Source organism: Panthera leo, chromosome B4 (assembly GCF_018350215.1).
Source record: "Panthera leo isolate Ple1 chromosome B4, P.leo_Ple1_pat1.1, whole genome shotgun sequence".
Classification (NCBI taxonomy): domain Eukaryota; kingdom Metazoa; phylum Chordata; class Mammalia; order Carnivora; family Felidae; genus Panthera; species Panthera leo.
The window spans coordinates 6,426,193-6,446,874 of NC_056685.1; the positions used below are offsets into that span (position 1 = coordinate 6,426,193).

The following is a 20,682-nucleotide window of genomic DNA, read 5'->3' on the forward strand; positions in this document are numbered from 1 at the left end:
AAAAGTAGTTTGGTCCCAGGTTTTTGTATTTCAAACACTCCTACGTTTTCCTCGAGATGTTTGGAAAGATGAAGTAGTCCTCCTAAGAACAAAAACGTTTGTTAGCCGAATGAGCTGTAGCAGACGCTGCTAACGGTCCCTACGGACCACTTCTTTTAGTAAGAGAATCTCCCACACCCCGGGAGTTTAGGCGACGCAGTGGGGCCCTACAGCTACGCGGCGTTATTTCGCTCCCTCATGTGCAATGAGAGACGGCCGGGTGCTAAGTTTCGGGCCATGGAAAGTGGGCGGCTGGCCCTCGACTCCCTCTCTCTCCCTCCTTCTTGCTGGGAATGCAAAGCAGAATCAAGCTTCCACCAGCCAGCAGTGAGAGCGGAATGGAGAGAACCCAGGGCCACAAGGACCCAAGAGAACAGAGGTCTGCCATCCTGAACCACTCCCCACTGGCCTGTTGCAGGAAAGGGCCGCGAACTTCTGAATGACTGCGAGCCCCAGTGTTTGAGGGGTCTTTTTGTAACAGAAGTTTACGTTGTACCCTAATACATACACCATGCGATCAAGGACCTCGGATGAACTGTAAGGTAAGAATCTCCAGACGAGAAACATTTTGGAAAAGAAAGAGGGAAGGAGGGTCTAGAAAAAAAAAAAAAAGAAGAAAGGGTACCATAGAAATCGGAAGAGAAAATAATGACCAAATCTCTGTACTTCTAAACCCCCCCCTAAAAATCTTTATAATACAGTTGAGTCTTGCACAACGCGGAGGTTAGGCGGCTATGCATGCTGAGGACCGCAGTGCAGTCAAAATCCACATATAACTTCTGACTCCCCCGAACTTAAATACTAACAGCCTACTGTTGACCGGAAGCCTTACCGATAACATCAACAGTCAATCAACCCATCCTTTGTATATGTACATATGTTATATGTATTGCACGCCGTCTTCCTAAAAGGAAGCCATTAAGAAAATTAGCGGGAAAATACAGCTACAATACCATACTGTATTTATTGAAAACAGCTTGCACAAAAGTGGACGGTCACAGTTCAAACCCATCAAGTTCAAGGGTCAAGTATACTTTAGCAAACAGAATCAAACATTCTTCTGATACCAGTAGGATGAGCTAAATTGGGAAACTAAGTAGGCAAGCATTTCCAAGAAAAATCAAATGTAATCTAATATACTGCACTTAAATATTTGTTAAGAAACTGCTGCCAACTACGTTAATAGAATGTTTAATGGACATTTATTTGCCAGTGGTTATTTATGTGAACATCCTCCCTGCATAAATGCTTTGCAGAAATCCAGCCTACAAGGGCACATAAATACAGAGGCTTTACTGAAAGAACCATTAACAGGACTTATAAATCCAGAGCTCCATGTACATTAGGGATCTAAAATTAATTTTGATGGGCTAACAAATTACACATTAGATGTACAGATGAAGAATGTAAAAAACGTTGCTTTTTTCGTTTCAAAAAACAAACGTGTGATTGACTATCACTCCAAATAACACTAAGCAAGGCATATAAATCATCCCTTAATCTCTAAAGGACGATAAAACATTTAAACCAGAAAGTAGGTTTTAAATAAATTGTATTCTCTTTGGAGATGTTTCAAAGAGTTTTGTTTTGGTGATGCTTGAGGGTGGTGGGAAGCTGGTGGGGGCTGGCACGTTAATATGCCTTATGACAGTCTCAGAAGATATTCATCATATAATTTTCTAAGAAATAAGCTGAGAAGATACTAATGACTTGACCTAACTGTCTAGTGTGAAAAAAATAAGTAAAGATGATTTTAATGGCGATAACTCCTTTCTATAACCCAAAATGGGCTTTGGGGGGCTATTAGTCACTACTGTATAAATATATCAAATGGGCTTTTTTTTAAATTTTTTTTTTCAATGTTTTTTATTTATTTTTGGGACAGAGAGAGACAGAGCATGAGCGGGGGAGGGGCAGAGAGAGAGGGAGACACAGAATCGGAAACAGGCTCCAGGCTCCGAGCCATCAGCCCAGAGCCTGACGCGGGGCTCGAACTCACGGACCGCGAGATCGTGACCTGGCTGAAGTCGAACGCTTAACCGACTGCACCACCCAGGCGCCCCTCAAATGGGCTTTTTAAAAAAAAAATTGCATGGTTTGATCAACAATGCCAAACAGCTCTGTCAATCGGTAAGAGATAACCAGAAAATAATAATTATGAAAAGCCCTAAAATCATATTTCTTTTCAATTCAATAGCACTTCCTGCTGGTTACATCTCTTCAGAAATACGAAATTTCTAGTGGCTGACTACTGTGAATTCTTGCTACAATCCCCCTGGAACTTTTTAGAAGATGAACAGCTGGGCCTCGTTGTGTGCAATCTTTCTGTCCTCAAAGCTGTTGGACCTAACTAGATTCGGGCTCATCTTTGACAATTAAGCATCTGACTTCGGCTCAGGTCATGAGCGCACCATTCGTGAGTTCGAGTCCCACATCGGGTGAGCACGAGCCCTGCTTCAGGTACAACATGAGTCCCCAGGTGAGCCCCACTTCCCTCTCTCTCTGTCTCTCTCTCGCCCCTTGTGGGATCCTCTCTCGCTCTCAAAAACACAAAACACAAAAAACAAAAAACCAAAAACACCTCTTTGGGTCCAGGATCTAAAGCAGACAGAACGAAGGGCAGGCCGGCACAGGACGCCGTGTGGGGGCTCACTGGTTTCAGGCCTGCCACCTCTATGCACCTGTGCTTTTCCCAGACCCTCAGGCTGCGTGTGCAGATTGCCACCCTGCCTATCACCGATCTTAGACATGACACTTGGAGGATGAGGTGCTGTAGAAGCAGAAATCAGTTTCTAGGATGCCCCTATGTGGAGGCACTTCTCCCAACAGGCAGGAAGGCTCAGGCTCAGAAGCCCTCTCTCATGGGGACATCCCGAAATTAACCTGCCACTCGGCCAGGGGGCCGCTGGGAGCCCAGCCGCCCTCCTAGAACACACACACAGCCCCATCCAACCTTCCTTCACTCAAGGCATCCACGCAGGGCCCCAGAGGGGTCACCTACGGCTCCATCCCGCAGCTCCCTCCCCCTGCCTCCGTCTACCCTGTTGATGAGGTCGGGCCAGCCCTGATCCCTCCGTAAGTTTCCCAGCCCAGCGCCCAATCCTGCTGTAGGTTCTAGATTCTTCCCATGGGGCCCGTCCTACGGATAGGGGGGCTTGCTCTGTTCTGGCCAGTCCTCGTCCCCGGGCCCAGACCACGTGACCTGGACTTCCCACCTGGATTCACCACGCCTCCCAATACAAAAATCATTAAAATCTATTATTTGTGTACCAGGTCAGTGCCCCCAGGCTGCTGTCTTAGGGCTTTATCATGTTAAAGGAGACAGACTAGGGACTGTTTTACACTGTAGATGTGACTCTGGCAGAATTCTAAGGTAGTGAGGACCCACTCAACTCATAAAGCACCTGTCTATCAGAGTAGCAGTTCTTTTTTTCTTAAATAAATGCTTATTTATTTATCCTGAGAAAGAGAGAGAGAGAGCATGCATGAGCGGGGAAGGGGCAGAGAGAGAGGAGAGAAAGAATCCCAAGCAGACTCCACACGGTCAGCACAAACCATGAGATCACGACCTGAGCCAAAACCAAGAGTCAGACGCTCAACCAACTGAGCCGCCCAGGCGCCCCAAAGAGTAGCTATTCTTTACAGCCTTTACTTCTCCACGCCATATCCCCTCTGTTGCCACCTGTTTGGTAGGTACAGAATAACGAAAACTTTTTCGAGGCTTGAGAGTCCTATAAATCAGTTATTCGCCTTTCCCTCAGAATGGCTGACACCTGGCTGTACAGAAGCCCATACCCTCCAGTCCCACCGACAGGGCTATTTGCTCCTACAATAAATGGCATTAGATTGCCCTGCCATCGACACCCACTTTCCCCAGATTTCCCTTCTCCTCCCTTGCAGTCGGGCTGTCTGTCGTCATTCATCTTCAATACAAGCGTCCACGACTAACGCTCTCCTCCCTGCTTCTAAGCACCGTGTCCAACATGCACCGGGCTTCTGCGCCCAGGAGCGGAAACTGGTGTGTGTGGGGGCGGTAAGATTTAAGAGGCCCTTCGATAAATAATGTGCATACGCCACTACCAATTAGTTCTTGCCGGTGGCTGCTGTGATGTTTAATTAGTGCAGAGGCTCTGTTCCTTATCCACTTAACCAAATACTGAGCTTTAACTACGGGCAAGGCATAACAAATAAAAGTGTTATAATTCCAACTATACGGCCGTGATGGAAAAAGAAAACCATGGAGACAGTAACAGATCGACGGTTGCCTGGGGCGGGGCAGGGAGGAAGGATGGACACGTGGAGCACAGGGGACTTTTAGGGCTCTGAAACGACTCTGCGTGACAGTATAATGGTGGCACATGTCATTATACATCTGTCCAAACCACGGACAGTGCAACACCTAATGTAAACTATGGACTCGGTGATGCTGACGAGTCAACGTAGCTTCATCAACGGTAACAAATGTACCATCTGGTGGGGGATGCTGATGGGGGGAGGCCGTGTATGTGGGGGGCAGGAGGCTTAAGAGAAGTCTCTGTACCTTCCCCCCCAGTTCTGCTGTGAACCTAAAACCGCTCTAAATAGTAAAGCCTTTAAAGTAATCAATCTCGATAAATAAGTAAAATTTAAAAGTGAATACAATACCATCCTTAGCCAGAGGATACAGGAAGAAAAAGAGAGTATTTCTAGATTTCCTCCTACATTCTTAGCACAGGCTCTAAGGAGTTTATACAAATCCCACGTTTGATGCCAGGACTTCCTCACGGATGCCTCCCTAGAAGGGGGACCATTAGGGCCTCTGACATTTATTTATTTTTTTTTATTTTAAAATTTTTTTTAACGTTTATTTATTTTTGAGACAGAGACAGAGCATGAACGGGGAGGGGCAGAGAGAGAGGGAGACACAGAATCGGAAGCAGGCTCCAGGCTCCGAGCCATCAGCCCAGAGCCCGACGGGGGGCTCAAACTCACAGACCGCGAGATCGTGACCTGAGCCGAAGTCGGACGCTTCACCGACTGAGCCACCCAGGCGCCCTGGGCCTCTGACATTTAAAAAAAAGAAGGAGGTGGGCACCTGGGTGGCTCAGTCGGTGAAGTGTCCCACTCTTGATTTCGGCTCAGGTCACGATCTCAGCGTTCTTGCGATCAAAACCCACGTCGGGGTCTGCACTTACAGCACGGAGCCTGCTTGGGATGCTCTCTCTATCTCTCTCCCTCTCTCTCTGCCCTTCCCCTGTGCACGTGCTCTCTCTCTCTCTCAAAATAAACATTAAAAAAAAAAAAAAAGAAGGAATACCGTGACACTACATGTTCTTCCCACTTTACTATCAGGTTCCAGAGAGCTTCCATATCTTCCATCAACAGAGATGCAGAGAGTATGATGAAAACAGGTTAAGTGACTTTGTTCCGAGGTAACGACCAGCGAGAGGCAGAGCTGAGCCACCAGCCAGACCACCAGACTCAGGCCAGCACCCCCTCCTCCATATGGTGGGAGGCACACTCTTCAATGCACAAGAAGCCGCTTCAAAAACACCCATTTATTTGATGTAAGTACCAACAGGATCCAGTGCAGACAGACCTTTCCCGTCGGCCTTTGGCAGACCACCAGAGAAGTCAGGGGTCACGCTTCCGTGCCCAATCAGGTCAACCTCCGGCTCTTGTAAACGTCCATTACAGCTAACCACCCTCTAAAAAGGCTTAGTATAAACAAAGACAAATTTTTAAAACACAAGAAGAGTGCAGTCTCAGAGAAGTTACCACCCAGACAAAAAGGAAGATGCAACCCAAGTTTCCAGAGATCAGAATTTCAAATTAATTTCCAGTACATCTTAGCAACACAAGAGTGAGGTTTTCGAGAAGGAAAGGCCAAAGCAGGAAACACCGACAAATAAATCCATACGCTGGCAGGTGTCATATAAAACATCGACTTCCGAAAGCAAGCCCATCACCTGTGTACCTGTCATTGGCCAAAAGGTGACTACAGTACAAATGAGCTTCATATAAAACGCTTCGTAATAAGCCTATCATATATTCCCACCAAAAAAACCACTGGGCAAAGAGTAGAACCTCAATAAATAACCCTTGGTAGATTGGTGTAAAATTTTTTCCACTTCCGTAGCAATAGTAATACAGCTTATGGACCAAGAGAGCGGCCGGGAGGCAATGTCAGGGCTCTTCACCATCAAGCCAAGGTCCTCTCTCTACCAGTTCTGGTGCTCCCATCAGCAAAGGACCCCAGAGGGAGACTTGAAAGGAACCCATGACTGAATATAAATTCTACAAAAGCCCAATGATAAGAAATCCTTCCAGAGCCCTAAAAGGCTTCTAAACCCTTGAATTACAAGTCTAGGATGGACATGGGAGGACATTCAGAATACTGAGACACCTGCCAGGTAAGGCTCAGGCAGTCACCCCTCGGGATAAAAGTACACCTTCCAGATCGTAAGGGCCAAATATGTGCCCAGGAAAGCAGGAGGGACTAGTCAGCTTTTTGGGATGGCCTTTTTTTTATTTAAACTTTTTTCTTTTTTAGCGTTTATTTATTTTTGAGAGACAGAGACAGACAGAGCACAAGCAGGGGAGGGGCAGAGAGAGCGGGAGATACAGAATATGAAGCAGGCTCCAGACTGTGAGCGGTCAGCACAGAGTCCAACACGGAGCTTGAACCCACAAACTGTGAGATCATGACCTAAGCCAACGTTGGACGCTTAACTGACTGAGCCACCCAGGCGCCCCAAGAATGGCCTTTTTTCTGACACAGGTATGGATGATGGCTCTTCAAACTCTATTACTCACACACCCCCTCCAAAGAATTCTGAAAAAACTAATGTTTCCCCCTCGTGTATTTTCTCTTTTTAAATTTTTTTTAATGTTTATTTATTTTTGAGAGAGAGACAGAGATAGAGACAGAACATGAGTGGGGGAGGGGCAGAGAGAGAGACACAGAATCCGAAGCAGGCTCCAGGCTCTGAGTTGTCAGCACAGAGCCTGACGTGGGGCTCGAACTCACAAACGGTGACATCATGACCGTTGTCGGATGCTTAACCAACTGAACCACCCAGGCACTCCTTCCTTGCATATTTTCGATTAGGCACTCTAAAATCTTTCATTCATTTCAGTAGCTACAAAGGATGTCATTTCCTATAACTGCATTTTTGACACTTTGAATAAAATGCTGTATCGCACCCATAACTATATCCGATAGAATGATCTGACCCTCTCCACCATGCATTTTTTTAATTTTTAAAAAATTTTTCTAAAGTCCATTTATTTTGAGAGAGAGAGAGAGAGAGAGAGAGAGAGGACACGACCAGAGGAGGGGCAGAGAGAGAGGGAGAGAGAGAGAGAGAGAGAGAGAGAGAGAGAGAGAGAGAGAGAATCCCAAGCAGACTCCACACTGTCAGTGTGGAGCCCGACGTGGGGCTCAAACTCACAAACCATGAGATCATGACCGGAGTGGAAACCAAGAGTTGGACACTTAACCAACTGAGCCACCCGGGCGCCCCCACAACCATGCATTTTTAAATGCATGTAATTAAGTGCAACTTCAACCCTTTGCACGGAACTCCTCTTTCTCCTGAATTCAAGCCCACCCCACACCCCTCCGACTCCTACTACACGTAATATCTTCACCTTTTTTTCATTCCCATTTCATTTCATTCTTTTATTGCTCACCCTACCTGACTCCTCTGAGACCACGACAAAAAATGTAACATATAATTTTAAAAATTACCCTTTTAAAAATCCCTCCAACCATAAAATGAAAATTTTCTTCAGGCTCAGGGTACTAAAATTACTTCTGGTCCAGATCAAACCATAAGTAACATTACAAAATTTGATGATTAACCGTAAAAGTGTTGTACCTTGATATGACGCCTTGAGTAAAGAAGGCTTCACGTAACACACCGAGATTTTGTGTTCGGTGCCCCAAAGGCTATGCGTGAGATGACATTCTTCTCTGGCTGGCTGGGGAGGTGGGAACAGACACTTCAGTGGTCTTCCCAGGCGGATGGGTGTCACGAAAGATACAGAACGCAAGGGTCCAGAAATTGGCTCCCAAAATGGACCCATACCAAGCAACCCCCGCCCAGGTCACAGGGGCCATGAGAAACCCAGGGTGGAAAGTTTGAACAGGACACCCTTCCCTGTACAGGGCCCAGCAGAGCTCAAATGTGAGCCCACATACCACACTGGAAATATTCTCAAGTCATTAATCAAGCAAACAGGCTGTGAAGTAAAGTATGCCCCATCTTCCTACATGGACAAATACATCTTCATAATAACAGAGTCACAAAGTATGTAAAAAGCTATGGTATATAGACAACTGCAAGCTGGTCAAATGCCAAAGATAAATAAATTTAATAATGACGGTGTATCCGGCTGTTGATGGCCTAGCAATGTTTGAATGAGTAATAAATTAAAGACTTACATAATTCATAAATCATTCTGTATCTATTCCATAAAAAATTATTTTCCTTATATTTTTTCCAGCAAAATCATTAGCCATCTAGTTAAAAAAAAAAGCAAGATTTTCACATAATTTGTATTCTATTCACAGAAATCATTCAAGGCATTAAAAGATAAAATATAATTATCTCCAGTCTGTACAATTTTAATATTTTTGATGAAAACAATGTAAATCAAAATGCAAACATCACAATTTTAAGTGTATCTTATTATATGTCTTCAAAAAAAAGCTACTTTCCTGCTAAATATTCTAAATCATCTACTGAAATTAATAGGAAAATTACAGGGGCGCCTGGCTGGCTCAGTCAGTTAAGCGTCCAACTTCGACTTGGGTCATGAGCTCACGGTTCGTGGGCTCGAGCCCCGCGTCGGGCTCTGTGCGGTCTTCATGGAGCCTGCTTGGGATTCTCTCTCTCCCTCTCTTTCTGCCTCTCCCTGACCAGTGCTTTCTCTCTCTCTCAAAATAAATAGATAAATAAACTTTAGGAAAAAAAAAAAAAAACTAAAGCCACGATGAAGTCACATTAGCTACTGTCTTTCTAAACACGTGGTAGACCCTTGTACCCAGACATGTATCAGCATTAGCCATATGTCTTGGAGGTAAGCCCAGAGGCAGGTACTCTCAGAGAGCAGCACACAGCTGAGGAAGAGATACTCCCATGGCTGGGTCCTGTCAACCTCTCAGATAAATGCAGAGGGCATGACCCTGGAACAGAGGCATGCTTGGAATGGCTCTGGAATGGAGGCGTGGTCCTGGAACGGAGGCAAGACCCTGGAAACTTGAGCCTGGATGGGGAACTTAACAAGAAGCAGCAGGAAGTCAGAGTCTTGTTCAGGAGCCCAGAGCAGGAAAAGGGGTGGGAGAAACTCACCAGTCCAACAAGCTAGAAGGCAGTCGGAGGCATGAAGGAGGGGACCAGATGACGCTAGGGCTCCTGGCTCTGGGCGGGAAAACAAAGGTATGTTGGGCTGGGGACAGTCAGAGGTCCCAGGAGGCCGTGCTGCGCTGCGAGAGCCCTGTCTGCTCAAAGGTGACTAGAAGGTTCTCTCAGCACCACCTGGGCCCCGCTGAGAGCAGTCCACGGCCAGGACCCTCAACAGGGGAGAGGGGACCAAGAAGACAGGCCCTGACAGGGAGACGAAGGACCAAAAATAGCCAACAAGAGGCCACAGGGACCCACAGAACTAGCCCACCCACATCCCACACAGAATCAGACACGAGCCTGACTTAAAGTATATGCTGCTGGATTAAGCAGCACGAGAAAGTAAATTCATTTACGACTAACACCGAGACGGAAAATCTTACGGTGCCGCTTTGTGCTTACAGTTTTCACGTTGCAGAAAAACCCAAATAGCATCTGATACAATTTACATAACTTTACATAATCTCATGATTACCATTTGGCAAGGAAGTTCCAGACCGAATCGCTTCCATTTATTTGCCTCCAAAAATGACAAGATGGAAAACATTCTGGACAAGTTAGCGTTCTACCTTCTTCTTAAAAATCACAAGAAGCCAATTCTACCACTTTTCTTAGTAGTACGTTTCCAAGATTTCGAGTCTAAAGATTCAACAGTCTGATTGACACCACTTAATCAATAAACAAATATTTACTAACCTCCTCCTATTTTCAAAGCACCGATTTCAGACGTGGAGGGTGGGGGCGGGTAATCCTTACCTTAAACTCTACTTCAAACTGTCTGACCTGGGGATAAGTTATTCACACTTACCAAGCCATGATTTTCAAACGTAATATAAGAATTATACCATCCAGGGGGCGCCTGGGTGGCTCAGTCGGTTAAGCGTCTGACTTTTGATTTCGGCTCAGGTCATGATCTCACAGTTCGTGAGATCGGGCCCCACATTGGGCTCTGTGCTGATAACACAGAGACTGCTTGGGATTCTGTGTCTCCCTCTCTCTCTTTCCCTCCCCTCTTCTTTCTCTCTCTCAAAATAAATAAATAAACATAAAAAAAAAATCATACCAGCCAGTTTACAAAGGCATCCTTCAGATAGGGTTAGATTTAGTTTAGCTGGTACACAGCAGGCACCAAATAAAATTATTTTGTGGGTGAAAGTGTTTTTAATTGAAAAGCCATGATGCAAACAGAATAAAATTCGTGATCACATTTCGAGAAACCAAAGACGGGGATGTGTGATGTACAGTGAGTTTCAAAGGACAAGTACAGGGGCGCCTGGGTGGCTCAGTCGGTTAAGCGTCCGACTTCAGCTCAGGTCACGATCTCGCGGTCTGTGAGTTCGAGCCCCGTGTCGGGCTCTGGGCTGATGGCTCAGAGCCTGGAGCCTGCTTCCGATTCTGTGTCTCCCTCTCTCTCTGACCCTTCCCCGTTCATGCTCTGTCTGTCTCTGTCTCAAAAATAAATAAACTTTAAAAAAAAAATTAAAAAAAAAAACAAAAGACAAAGGACAAGTACGAACATCAAGCAGGAATTATAGGAGAAGAGACTACTGTTCTACTCATAAGCTAACAGTTGTTCACCACTATCTATGCAAAGGGTTTTAATTTATAGGACAGGACCACCATTCGGTCTGCCTTCCTTGGTTTCGGTCTTTGCTTTTCCTTCCACAGGCTAAAACGAACAGTTTCATCGGTATCTAATCATGGGGCCTATTTATTGACTTCAGAGCCCCTTTATAAATCTCATTCATCGCTCTTTGAATTCTCACATTCAGAACATTTTTGAGCTGAAGGAAACCTGAGCGACCATCCAGGCCAACGCCGTGTGTTGTAAGACGGAGCCTCGGAAACGTGAGGTCACAGCTCAGAGGCCGCACGAGGCCACGTGTGGCTGTCCTGTCCCGTGCCCGACACTCGGGGCCCAGCCGCCTACAGGACCCAAGCAAATGAGAACCAACAAGCAGGGGCCAGAAGATGTGAAGAGCCGACACAGGACCGCCTGAAGAGGCAGGTACTCCCAGGATACCGAAGGCGGCCAGTGACTTGTACGTGGAAAACCATGTGACTGTGTACGATCCATTCGTGTTACGAAAATGTCGTTCAGGTCGTAAACATCAACACCGTCGCATTCTGCTTCTCAGAGTCCGCGGTGACATAACTGGAAGGCCCGTGGTCCCGCGATTTCACAGCCCTACACACCAACTGCCCCCCTCACCTCTGACGTTATAACCAACTACGGGGAAAAACAAAATTCCCCCAAACAGTCCTAAGACCAGGCTTCAGAACCTGGCTGCCTCTACGTGCGGAACATAAGGCCATATTCACACTTGCTGCTAACGCTTCATGAATAAACATCCCTTTATTCAAATAAGTTATATATTAACTAACTCCCAGTAATTTTCCTTCAACTTTGAATGGTAAATAGAGTCATTCTGGCAAGGCTGCAGAGTTTGCAATTCAAATTACAGAAATGTTAATAACGGGGAAAATAAAAATTAGAGGCATGATTCCTAAGGCACCGTAATTCCAATACTTTTACTGCAACAGTAGAAAGCGCGCATAAATATTTCTCAATTTATAAGCCGAGGGGTCTCATTCGGGCAGGCTTCATACTCACCTGCAATCCCACAGGAGCGTTTCTTTCAGGCACTCGGTAGGCGCCTGCTAGAAAGTCAAAGCTCCCCGACCCCACGCGTTAGGAGGTAGCTGCTACTTCTCAATAAATAACAGGGAAACAGTCACTGGATTAAATGATTTCCTTACATTATCACCATAAACAATAATTATTTGGCAGTTGCCCTTTGCGAGCTTTGCGTGTGCTTATGAATAAATCAAGCTTTATTGATTTAGTAAGCTAAAACGTTTTCCATCTAGCTCCTCTAATAAGGGCTCTAATCCTCCACTGCACTTACCGATGCTTTAATGTAGTATGTTTGTTAATACTTTTAATATGAGAGATTAGCGCCGATGAGCTCACGAGCAGGAACACTGCTCTTTGGACGGCCAATTGGCCACTACGCCCAGGTCTCTCTAAACACGTCCTTAGTAATGGAGTTCTCTGCCTGCGGATTGGAATCACATCTTACTGAAACGGGGAGAGCAGCCACCATGCTGTTTCCTTCTTTGTAACGTTTAGTGTAATAATGACGGCTCGTGGTGATTCAGGTATCACGTCCATTTCAGATGGCAAGGCGAGAAAAATACGGGACTGTAAAAAATATGGGACTGTGCTCGGTGGTTGGTAAAACTATCATCTAAAATCAGGGGGCGCCTGGGTGGCTCAGTCGGTTAAGTGTCCAACTTCGGCTCAGGTCGTGATCTCAGTTTCGTCAGTTCGAGCCCCACATTGGGCTCTGTGCTCACAGCTCGGAGCCTGGAGCCTGCTTCGGATTCTGTGTCTCCCGCTCTCTCTGCCCTTCACCGGCTCACACTCCTTCTCTCTCTCTCACTCTCTCTCTCTCTCAAAACTACACATTAAAATAAATAAAAAAAATAAAATAAAATCATAAAATGAGTGTCTTAATGCGGTGACCTCAGAAGATGAAAGGCTACTTGGGGCAACCCCAGAATGTCCTCCCAGGCATTGAGCGCTATTAACCCCAGTCTGAGCAGGAAAGGCGGCCCTCTCCTTCCTCCCCCCCGGGGGGGGGGGGGGGGCGCACAATCGCCCACACCCTCACCCCCTTGCTTCCCCCACCTGTATTCTGGAGCTCTCCTGCACACAGTGATGGACTCAACTCCACTTCCGCTGTCACTCGGGGGAATGATTCCCGGTTCTCTGGGCTCCAACAGGGAACCGGCATCTTTGATTCTTTGGATTCTTTATCGAGCAAAATTCTGTCCCTTGCAGGCGACAAAGGACCCAGGCACTCACAAGAATTTCCCAGCCCCGTCTGTCCCCCAATCCACTGAAACGTGATCACCCTCACAGTGACACAGAAACTTCTGTGCTTCGCACACACTTCCACAGATCTCAGCTCCAAAACAAAGTCCACTCCTCACGTATACGGTGGGCAAACCAGCACCCTTCTTCCTCCTCTCCTTCACGAGGACCACAAACCGAGGCACGTCAGGCTGGAACGGCCTTTAGGGACGATACAACCTCCTCTCAAAGATGAGAAAATGGAGAGGAATCTCACCCAGGTAGCTAAATTCACGGCAGAGGCAAAGTGAGAACCAGACCCCCAGGCTCCAGCCGCGATGTTCCTCCCGTCAAAACACCCCCTGACTCCCTTTAAAACATCCCGACTCCTGAGATCGGTAAGAAGATCCATCACACTGGAGCATCTCAAACAAAAGCGTCACGTGTCGCCGACTTTAACTTGTGTTAACACCCTGCGACGCCTTTCAAGTTGAGCCGCGACGCAGACCCGACCAGGTACAGTTGCAGAATTTACAATGATATTAGCTCTCTACGGCAGAAAACCACACAAACAAGAATCCTTGTTCGAAAATAGATTCCCCCCCGATTCCCTGCGGGGCACCCGCCGCCTCTGGCTACAAAGCAGTAATTATCCTGTACTACAGCAATCAATAAAACCTTTTGCCCCCCTGAACCTGCTATTCCCTGACTTTGTTCTCCGCGCGGAAGATTTCCAAGTCATATTGATCACCTACTAAATTTTTTCTCAAGTTCTTTAAAAGGAGCCACGAAGACATTCTCAAATTAGCATAACTTGTTATTGTTTGAGCGGGCTTCGGATCACTCAGGCACATTAATGCTTCCCCCCCTTGACTGGGTGTTCCCATTTTTCATCGGGAATTTGTCATTTTAAGTGTCTCTCTGTCTTGCCTAATAGCGCAAAGTCAGTAGGATACAAATTTGATGGTGTTTCCGAAACTGTGGCTCCTGCCACATTTTTCAGCCAAGCGAGGAGGAAGAATTGATTGATAAACTATGCCCTCTCTCTCTCTCTCTCTCTCTCTATCTCGAGCAACAGCATGCATTTCTACCAAATGAACCCATTAGCTCCAAGAGTGTTAAAATTCAGCACCCTGGAACTTGTCTCCAGAACGATTCACTAGAGAATCTATTATATAAAGTGAAACCATCGTAATACAGCCTTTCCAAGGGCATTTAACTGCTAACGCGTCAAACTTTAAGAGCGAGTCATAAAGGAGATGAGAAAGGACGGCGAGGGGGCGAGGGAAGCACCCTCCCGAGGGTGTGTGGGCACGACCACGGGGCCTCTGTGTGCAGAGCGGGGCGGGCAGAAAGACCTCTCGTCCCCTAAACAGCACTGACGCCTTCCCAACATTCCATCAGCGCGAAGCATCCATCGCGACTGGTTTGCTTCATGAGCCGACAGAGACCACGGGGAAATTAAATAATCTTGCATTACACCGTTATCTTTTCACCTCGGCAGCTGTCTTAATTCAAAGCAAAGGGAATAGTATTCGGTCTTAAAAAAGAAGGAACCTATCTTACACCACTCACAAAAATTCACTCGAAATGAGCTACAGACCTAAATGTAAGACCAAAAACCATAAAACTCCTAGAAGGAAACAGAGAGGTGCAGGGGGTGGGTGGGGGGAGCACCTAGACATCAATCTTGGCAGGGTTTTTTTTTTTTTTTTGGATAGGATGCCTAAAGCACAAGCAATAAAACAAAAAATAAACAAGTGAGACTACATGAAGCTACAAAGCTTCTGCGCAGCAAAAGAAACCATCATCAAAATGAAAAGATAACTTGGGGCGCCTGGGTGGCTCGATGGGTTAAGCGTCCGACTCTTGGGTTTCGGCTCAGGTCGTGAACACGTGGTTTGTGAGTTCAAGCCCCACGTCGGGCTCTGCGCTGATGGTGCGGAGCCTGCTTGGGATTCTCTCTCTCCCTGTCTTTCTGCCCCTTCCCCGCTCTCTCTCTCTCGGTCTCTCTCTCAAAAATAAATAAATAAACTTAAAAAACTTTTTTAAAAAATGAAAAGATAACCTACGGAACGGGGAAAAATATTTGCAGCCACATACTGATAAGGGGTTAATATCCAAAATACATACAGAACCCATACAAGTCAATAGCCGAAAACAATCCAATTTAAACATGGGCAGAAGCGTCACTCGTTTCCCTTCATGCGTTTGGTGAAGGGGACTGGAGGTACGAGCTTCCAGTTATGACGTGAATACACTGTGGGGATGAAAAATACAGCCAATGAGACCGTCACAGCGTGGCATGGGGACAGATGTTAGCCACACTTGTGGGGAGCAGAGCACAAGATACAGAGAAGGTGAATTACTTTGTTGCACACCCGAAACCGCTGTAACATCGCGTGTCCACTGTATTCAATTTAACGAGAAAGCAAGAAAAAGTGGGAAGCTCTGAATAGACATTTTCCCAAAGAGCGCATCCAGGTACACGAAAAGACGCTCGCCATCACTCATCATCAGGAAAACGCAAATCCAGACCACAGGGAGGTGTCGCTTCACACGTGCAGGATGGCTATCGTCACAGCGACCAGAGAGAACATGCGGGCGAGGATGTGGAGAAGCGGGAGCCCCCGAGCACTGCTGGTGGGAACGCCAACTGGTGCAGCCGCGGTGGAAAACGGTACGGAAGTTGGTCAAAAACTTAGAACTAGAACTACCCTGTGACCCAGCAATTCCATGACTGGGAGTCTATCCAAAGGAAAACAAAAACACTATGCCAAAGAGAGCTCTGCGCCCCATGTTCATCGCAGCATTATTTACAACAGCCAAGACATTAAAGCCACCTACGTGTTTACGGGCAGATGAACAGATAAAGAAAATGTGGGGGGCGCCTGGGTGGCCCAGTCGGTGAAGCGTCTGACTTCGGCTCAGGTCATGATCTCACGGTTCGTGGGTTCAAGTTCCACGTCAGGCTCTGTGCTGATGGCTCAGAGCCTGGAGCCTGCTTTCGATTCTGTGTCTCCCTCTCTCTCTGCCCCTCCCCTGTTCATTCTCCCTCTCTCTCTCTTTCTCTCTCTCTCTCTCAAAAATAAATAAAACATTTAAAAAAAGGCAATGACAGTGGTTGCACAGCCTTGTGACCACATCAAAAATCAGTGAACCGCACACTTAAAGGGATGAATCTTACAGTATGTGGATCGTGACTCAGGTTTTTTTCAACTATCGATGTGGGGGAGAGGCACACTCACAAATGTCATCGCCTCTAAGGGCGCCAGGGGCTTTGTGAGCAAAGACGGGGTTTGACCCTGGTTGCCTGAGGAAGTGACCGGTGAGCTAACCGCCGGGGGAAGAAGGGGTAACGCGGGCAGAGGAGCAGAAAGAGGTCCACGGGGGAGAAGAGACGCAAAGGGCCCGTCTCTCTTTCTTCCGAGGCAATAAGGAGCCCCGAGTCAGCTGAGGCCCGGGCAGTGCAGTCGGTCCTTACAAATGTCACAGAAATGCAACTCAAACTCCACGTGTCTACCATGACCGCCTCTTAGCAGGCTCTCAATTAGGCACAACCCAGACCATTCCCACCAATCGGAAGAACGATCTATCGGAACTCAGAACAGAAGACAGAATCGAAAAGTTCCGGGAAAAAGCCACCGCCCATAACGGTGGACAAGAAGAAGCTCGGAATTCAGCTCTGACACGTTACGTGTCGGTTCGAAATGAAAACATCGAGTCGGAATTGAAACAGGCAGGCAGTCCTACGGACACGTTCCAGGCGCCTGAGGATCAGCGCGGAAAGTCTTCAAGAGCCACCCTGTCATCAAACACGGAAAACAAGGTGTTGAGGTTCAAGTATTTGGTAACACAGCTTTTCTCACATACACGATCGCATGGGCTCCTTCCGTGCCTGTGTGACACGCGGAGTTTTCTCCAACTCTGCACCACGGCCAGTTTGAGCCCGCGATTCCCTGTGTGGGGACCATCCTGTCCAAGCAAGGGTGTCTGTCTGCCAGCACCCGGCCCTCCCGCCCGATGTCAGCAGCATCCCCTACCCCCTGTCGTAACCAAAACAGGCGTTGCCAAAAGTCCCCTGGGGGGTACAGTCACCCCAGTGGAGTACCCCGTCTTCCAGCAACGAAATGGATCTTAACTACACAAGCTCTGACCATTGCGTCGAGAGTAATGTCATTTCTCCACATGAGTTTGGTTTTCTACGTGCCTCACACCCTGACGGTCTCCCTGCAAGAAGGCAGGTTAAACCTTCTAGAGAAGCCTGTTCCAGATGCTCGATGCCACTGTTCAAAACGCCCAGCCTCTAAGGCAGAAGAAAAGCCACACAACCCAAAGAGGAAACAAGACGTCAGTCATGGGCGTCCCTCAGCCCCCCCTTCCCACCCCCAACACCCATGTGACGATCAGGCTCCAAAGCTTTAAGTCTGCGGAAGGCCACGGTCGGGTGGGCAGACGTCCAAAAACGCACCCAGGTCCCCCCTCACTCTGGAGCCCCTCCAGCCACTGAAACTCAAGACACGTCGCGTCAAGCACCAGACCTCCCTCCTACGTCGGTTTTCGAATCTCTGCCAGGTTTGTCTACAAGCGTCACGGACGGCGATCGCTCGGGGACCAAAAGGCTTCGGGACGCGGGCCAGCTTGCCGTCCGGATGCCGGAGCTTACCATCCGGGGGCATCAAGGCCTTGTTATTCTGCGTGCACCACCCCACGGGGTGGAGGTCTGCTATCACCACATCACACCAGAAGTCGGCCCGGCGGTCCTCGCCGTAGCCGCAGTAGCGCAGAAGCAGCAGCTGGCCGCAGGTGGTGATGACGGTGGCCACCCAGTACGTGTCCGGGTTGTTCTTATTGGCCACTTCTAATTTCATCCCCGGCTGGAAGTTGCTCTGAAGGCTGATCTCCACCTGCAGGAAGGAGAAGCACAGGGACGGTGTCACCATGCCTGACACATCCAGAAGATCACAAGAGCTACTAAGACTATGGCACGTAAGGGGCACCCGGGTGGCTCAGTCGGTTAGGCGTCTGAATCTGGATTTCAGCTCAGGTCAGGATCTCACGGTTTGTGGGTTCAAGCCCCGCACTGGGCTCTGTGCTGACAGTTCGGAGCCTGCTTGGGACTCTCTCTCTCTCCCTCTCTCTCTCTGTTCCTCCGCAACTTGTGCTCTCTCTCTCTCTCTCTCTCCCCACCCCAAATAAATAACTTAAAAAAAAACACACACAGCACTTAAAAACAACATTCCTGGGGTGCCTGGGTGGTTCAGTCGGTTAAGCGTCCAACTTCAGCTCAGGTCATGATCTCGCGATTCATGAGTTCGAGCCCCGCGTTGGGCTGTGTGCTGACAGCTCGGAGCCTGGAGCCTGCTTCAGATTCTGTGTCTCCCTCTCTCTCTGCCCCTCCCCTGCTTGTGCTCTGTCTCTCTCTGTCTCTCTCAAAAATAAAAAATAAAAATAAAAACAACATTCCTATTGGCTTAGAACAGCGCTAAGAGGAATAGAACCGGACATTATGCTTTCTAGTAACCATGTTAAAAAAGCAAGATAAAACAGATGAAATTAATTTTAATAATGGATTTTACTTGACCCAACATATCCCAAACATCATCATTTCAAGACGGTCTTCATAATCCACAGAAGACCTGTTGATGACTTGTTCTACGTTCTTCCTTCCCAAGGAAGCTTGCGAAATCTGGTGTGCGTTCTCCCTCGACAGCATCTGTCTGGATGGTACACGTCTCAAGTGCTCAGGAGCTCCGTGTGGCTAACGGCCACTGCGGGGATAGCACGGCCTTAGAGAATGGGTCTCCTTTTTTTTCTTTTAATTAACGGTTACAGTCCATTAGGATCTACCAGCCCTCCCCTGAAAAGAAAGCTTTGGAGCCTGGTGGGCCATACGTTCGAAAGCTAACAAACACATCTGATATCCGTGAGTAGCAGCTGCTTAAGCGATGATGGAATTATCCATAGCTTGTCCACGGGTCCACGCCACTTTTCCTTTAAACCCTGCACACGTGCATCCAGGAGAGTACACGGGGGTTAAAGGGGAGGTGGGAGAAATGACAGGATTAAAGAGAACAGAGTGGCTCCGTGTGGGGGGATATTGGTAACTTCCTGGTCCAGAAAGGAAGGAAAAGCTTGTGGGTCAGTACCTCTTTCCTACACCACCTGAAGGGATCTAGCCGAGTCATTCCAGAATCTGAAGGGGCAAAACAGCCAAAAGCGAGAACAGGCTGGAAATATGCCCCCAGTTTGCTTACCACACTCGGGCTAAGAATCTTTGCCCCGGAGAGCCCAGTGAGAAGGAAAAAAAAAAAAAAAATGTTTCTTGGAATTAAATTTTCATTTCCAGCAAAGAAACTGTAATGCCTCAGAACTCCAGTCCTGGAAATTCAGTCTTTCCCTTGCTAATGGCATATTACCAAAAATCTCACCCATAAGCAAAAATCTGGTAAAACCTCGATCTCTTACTTCCTGGGACTTCCCCTCGGCTGGGCACACTATTTGCATTGCTCAAAGAATATTACTGCGAAAATGATTTTTTGGTTTGATACAAATGTGCCCTGAATATTTACGGGGGGTTTCCTCTAATTTCACTCCTCTGCCCCCAAATGGCTAGAAGACTTTTAGGTGTCCTGTCAAGATAAAAATATCATTTCCAACTAAGAGACTACACAGCCATTACATCTCCTGAGATACTATTACTTATCACACGTACTTGCCTAGTTTGCTGGCTCTTTATTCGCATCAATCAATCTTTCCTGTCTCGGGCCGTGTCTACTCGGGCTGTTTAGGGTACAGAACAAGGATAAGGTACACGCTGAGCTCCCCCTCCCCAGGCCCAGCCCCCCGTTATCAGAAGAGATAACGTACAAGGATAAGGCCCATCTTCCCCGCAGCTCTCTGCGAAAAGCAAACAGACATGTGTCCGTACCTCCTCCTGATTTCTAAGAAATCCTGGCTCAATTTCCCTTTTCTTCCCCAAGGTTCGGCATCTTCCTGCAGATGCCCCTCCCACCCTCCAAACGCAGAAAGAGAAGGCGTGTTACATACATGTTTGAACGACGTGTGAGGAGCTGCGCTGGCTCCCGTTTCTTCCAGATACTCTCCCCAGTTAAAGCCAATTTCCTCCAGGCTTGAACCTTCTTCTGCTGAAAAGACAAAAAAAATAAATAAATACATAAAGTCAGAATATCAATACCAGAGCGAAGAACGGAACGGCACCGGCCGGCCCTCAGTGAAAAGCAGGAAATCCGTGATGCAGGAGACAAGCAAATTCAGTGGGTTCGGAGAACACTATCACATGCACAGCATCGTGTGCTGACTGCAGAATGTTGACTAAGAAAAGGAAACACTGGAGAAATTCTACGTGAGCTACCCCGGCAAAATCCAGGGTAA

The 20,682-nt window shown here is 47.4% G+C and overlaps 1 protein-coding gene across 14 annotated transcripts in view; it reads right to left on the bottom strand.

Moving 5' to 3' along the window:
* The window catches only part of SFMBT2 (Scm like with four mbt domains 2), a 225,133-nt gene that overhangs the window by 171,205 nt on the left and 33,246 nt on the right, over positions 1-20,682 (bottom strand). For 10 of the 14 annotated variants that reach the window (XM_042944803.1, XM_042944808.1, XM_042944813.1 and 7 more), the window contains 2 exons: positions 20,338-20,435; positions 17,954-18,194 (listed from right to left, as the gene is read on the bottom strand). In XM_042944803.1, coding sequence (XP_042800737.1) covers positions 17,954-18,194; positions 20,338-20,435 — 339 coding nt within the window. Of the gene's footprint in view, positions 1-17,953; positions 18,195-20,002; positions 20,071-20,337; positions 20,436-20,682 lie in introns of those variants that run through there. The other 4 variants (XM_042944809.1, XM_042944817.1, XM_042944811.1 and 1 more) reach the window with 3 other exon arrangements.